Source organism: Myotis lucifugus, unplaced genomic scaffold (genome assembly GCF_000147115.1).
Source record: "Myotis lucifugus unplaced genomic scaffold, Myoluc2.0 scaffold_23, whole genome shotgun sequence".
NCBI lineage: Eukaryota > Metazoa > Chordata > Mammalia > Chiroptera > Vespertilionidae > Myotis > Myotis lucifugus.
This window is the reverse complement of record NW_005871071.1, coordinates 4,182,776-4,186,071: the sequence shown is the minus strand read 5'-3', so window position 1 is coordinate 4,186,071 and position 3,296 is coordinate 4,182,776. Positions and strand designations below refer to the sequence as shown.

General features: G+C 38.9%; 1 protein-coding gene across 1 annotated transcript in view; it reads right to left on the bottom strand.

The window, feature by feature from the left end:
* The window catches only part of WDR72 (WD repeat domain 72), a 181,897-nt gene extending 178,830 nt beyond the window's left edge, over nt 1–3,067 (bottom strand). Inside the window, 1 exon segment of the mRNA XM_023751593.1 lies at nt 2,909–3,067. Coding sequence (XP_023607361.1) covers nt 2,909–3,061 — 153 coding nt within the window. The 5' untranslated portion in view covers nt 3,062–3,067.
* Between the last annotated feature and the right edge of the window lie 229 nt (nt 3,068–3,296).

Genomic DNA, 3,296 nt, shown 5'->3' with positions numbered 1-3,296 from the left:
ATCAAAAAATTTCTACATGTGACACGGCACTAGAGTTAAGTTAGGGTTTTTCAAAATGCTGACACGCCGAGCTCAAAAGGTTCGCCATCACTGTGCTAAGTGAAAAATGCAAGTCACAAAAGGATAAATACTGTATGCATTCACTTATATGATATACATCATATTTATAGAAACAGAAGGAATCCCACTACTTTACAACTTAAAGTCTGTCTTCTACATTAGACTGAGAAACTTGAAGGAGGGATCTACAGCTAGAACAACAACAACAAAACACCACATCTGTGTAACCTGTCTAATGACTGCATAAGCAAGTGTCCTTAAGTTTGTTTTACAACTATATGTGGTGACAAGTGAGTGTTTAAGACCCTAGAATAGTGATAGCGAACCTTTTGAGCTCGGCGTGTCAGCATTTTGAAAAACCCTAACTTAACTCTGGTGCCGTGTCACATATAGAAATTTTTTGATATTTGCAACCATAGTAAAACAAAGACTTATATTTTTGATATTTATTTTATATATTTAAATGCCATTTAACGAAGAAAAATCAACCAAAAAAATGAGTTCGCGTGTCACCTCTGACACGCATGTCATAGGTTCGCCATCACTGCCCCAGAACCTGATGTATTTTCTTACCTGAATCCTTTTGGAGAGGGGAAGGCACTTTCTAAGTTTAGTATAAAGAGAAAATAAATGCTCCCAGATTATTTTACACTCCACCCCCTGCAACTTCCTTCTCTGCTACCTGCTGTCCTCACCTTGATATGCCCTTAAGCTTCAAACTGCCCAACAGCCACTCCGTCACCCACATATTTATGTCCTCTCTCTCTTACAATCTCCCATGTCCTCAAGGCCTCCCTTCTACCTCCCTTGCCCAAATTATGCCTTTTTATATTCTTTTAAAAAAATAAAATTAAACCACTAAGTATTAAAATATCAATGATGGACCACTCACTTGACTGCCTTTCCGATCCCAAAAGGAGTAAAAAATGTCCTTGATTTTTTAAAAACCTAGATTTTTTTTCCTGCTAATAGTTGATACGTTGTTGGGTGAGATTCATGAGAAAAATAAGAGATGTTCATTCTTTCTGGCCCTATGGTTAGCCATAGAAAATGTTAAGGAGAACTCTCATGTGGAAAATCTCACATTGGTACTAATCGGTATCTTATTCGAGTTATTAACTTTCTCAACCTGTCCTCACAGTAAATTTCCAAAAACACAAAGCTGATACAACCTCCTCTTTAAAACTCCCTAATGGTTCTCCTTGTTTCTTCCATCCCTGCTGATCGGATTCCAGTTCCTACACCATATCTGTAACTGTGGATTTCTCAATACCATTACTGCAGTATTGGCATTTTGGATGGGATAATTCTTTGTTGTGAGGGGCTGTCAGGTGCCTTAGAGGATGTTTACAGCATCCCTGGCCTCTGTCCACTCCATGCCAGTAGCACCCTCTTCTTCTAGTTGTAACAACCAACAGGTTTCTGCCATCATTACCAAATGTCTCTTGGGGTGTGGGGAGGGCAAGAACCACTGCTCTAACCCCAAGCTAAAGACCTGCTTCTAAGGAAAGCAGGGCTTAGTTCCCCACTGACGATGCGGTGCAGACCATGCCCTACTTAGAATACCTTGTATTATAACACAGCTGCATTGCATTCGCCTGCATCCTTCCTCTACTGCAACCCCTGGGCAGCCAGCACCAGGTCTTCTCGTTCATGTTTGAATGCAGGTACCTAGCAGACTGCCTAACTTATAATATCCACTCAACAAATGCATGTTGAATAAATGTTAAATAAATACCAGGAACATACCTAAGAAGACACAGAAGTGAGGATTCGAAATTTCTTAAGCTATAGCAACCTACATATTATAAGACAACTATTCCAGCCAGAAAACACAACACTTCAATATCAAAAAGAATAGCAAGACATTTTTAGCCATTTAGGGGTCTGAGTTTAAATCATGAGAGATGAGATAGTAAGTGTGAGGGCCACCGTTTTCAAAGCTCAACTGTTGAAATAACACCAGTTCCTTCTCTCAGGAATATTCATTAACATTGAGCTGAGCTGCTCTGCTATGCAGTTCTTGGCAGTCCTGTAGTGAAACTGCTCAGTGATGGGGGATGTTAACTAATCGCACTATAAAATAGAATTACAATTAATTGTTAATTTAGGTTTTAAAGTGACAAACTTTAAAGGCTAAAAATAGTCTTTGATCTTTAAAAGGCTTCTTAATGAGGGCAGTATACTTTAAGTACATCATTAGTTTAAATGTTCAAATTGGGTCCACAGGCTGCTAGCACTAAGCAAATATCTCTTCCAATATGTTAAATGTTTATGACTTGGGACATAGACAATTAATCGCTAATCAATGGCCAAATCTTAGGTGAGGTCAGGTTCTGAAACAGGAGGACGACAATAGTAAATTGGATTTAGGGCTTTGTGATCCGATCTGTGAAAATCACAGGCAAGTGGAGACTAAAAGAATAGCAGGAAGGCCAACTGACAGAAACACCCAGATAATTAAGATATTACTCATTTAGTTAATAGTGGTTTTCAAGGGTGCCCTTTGTTTAGATTAATGAGCCATCATTTTTAGAATTACACTTACACATCTGTAGTTCAGTTACTTAAACATATAATTCAGGATATAAAATAGTAAAACTCAGCATAGCTTAAAGGATGATAATATCTGGTAACTAAAATAGCAATAGTCATAATATAATTTCCAATATGATCTTGATCCACCATGTCACACTTCATTCTCTCCAGATCCAGAAGTAAAACCAATTTATGACTTTAAGAAGCATCTCCCTAACAATCACGCCAACCTTCCACTGTCATTGCAGACGGACGCAGGCTGTGCTTATTTTGTGAGTGTTGTCTATTTCTATATAATATTTTCACTAACCTTTAGATCAGGTGAGAGACTCCAGAGACAGAGCTGACCCTCCTGACTTCCAGTCACAATTGTTTGCTGGTCATCAGTGATCATGATGGTGGTGATGCTGTGGGAAGGGGCCTTTTTCCCCCAGAGAGTGACTGCCTGCAGGGAGGACCTCATGTTGAGAGAATCCTGCAAACATGGAGAAGGAAAGAAGTGTACACAGTGATCGTCTTAGATTCAGAAAACTGATCATATCGCAAAGTGGATTTATAATGACACAAATTTGAACATGTTCTACCAGAGCCATCCATTAGAGGGGAAGGTAGTCAGGAGACACTGAAATGACCATGCTTAGTGTTAGTCTGTCCAAGATGAATGACTTTTATTCCAATTCTTGATAACTGATACTTAA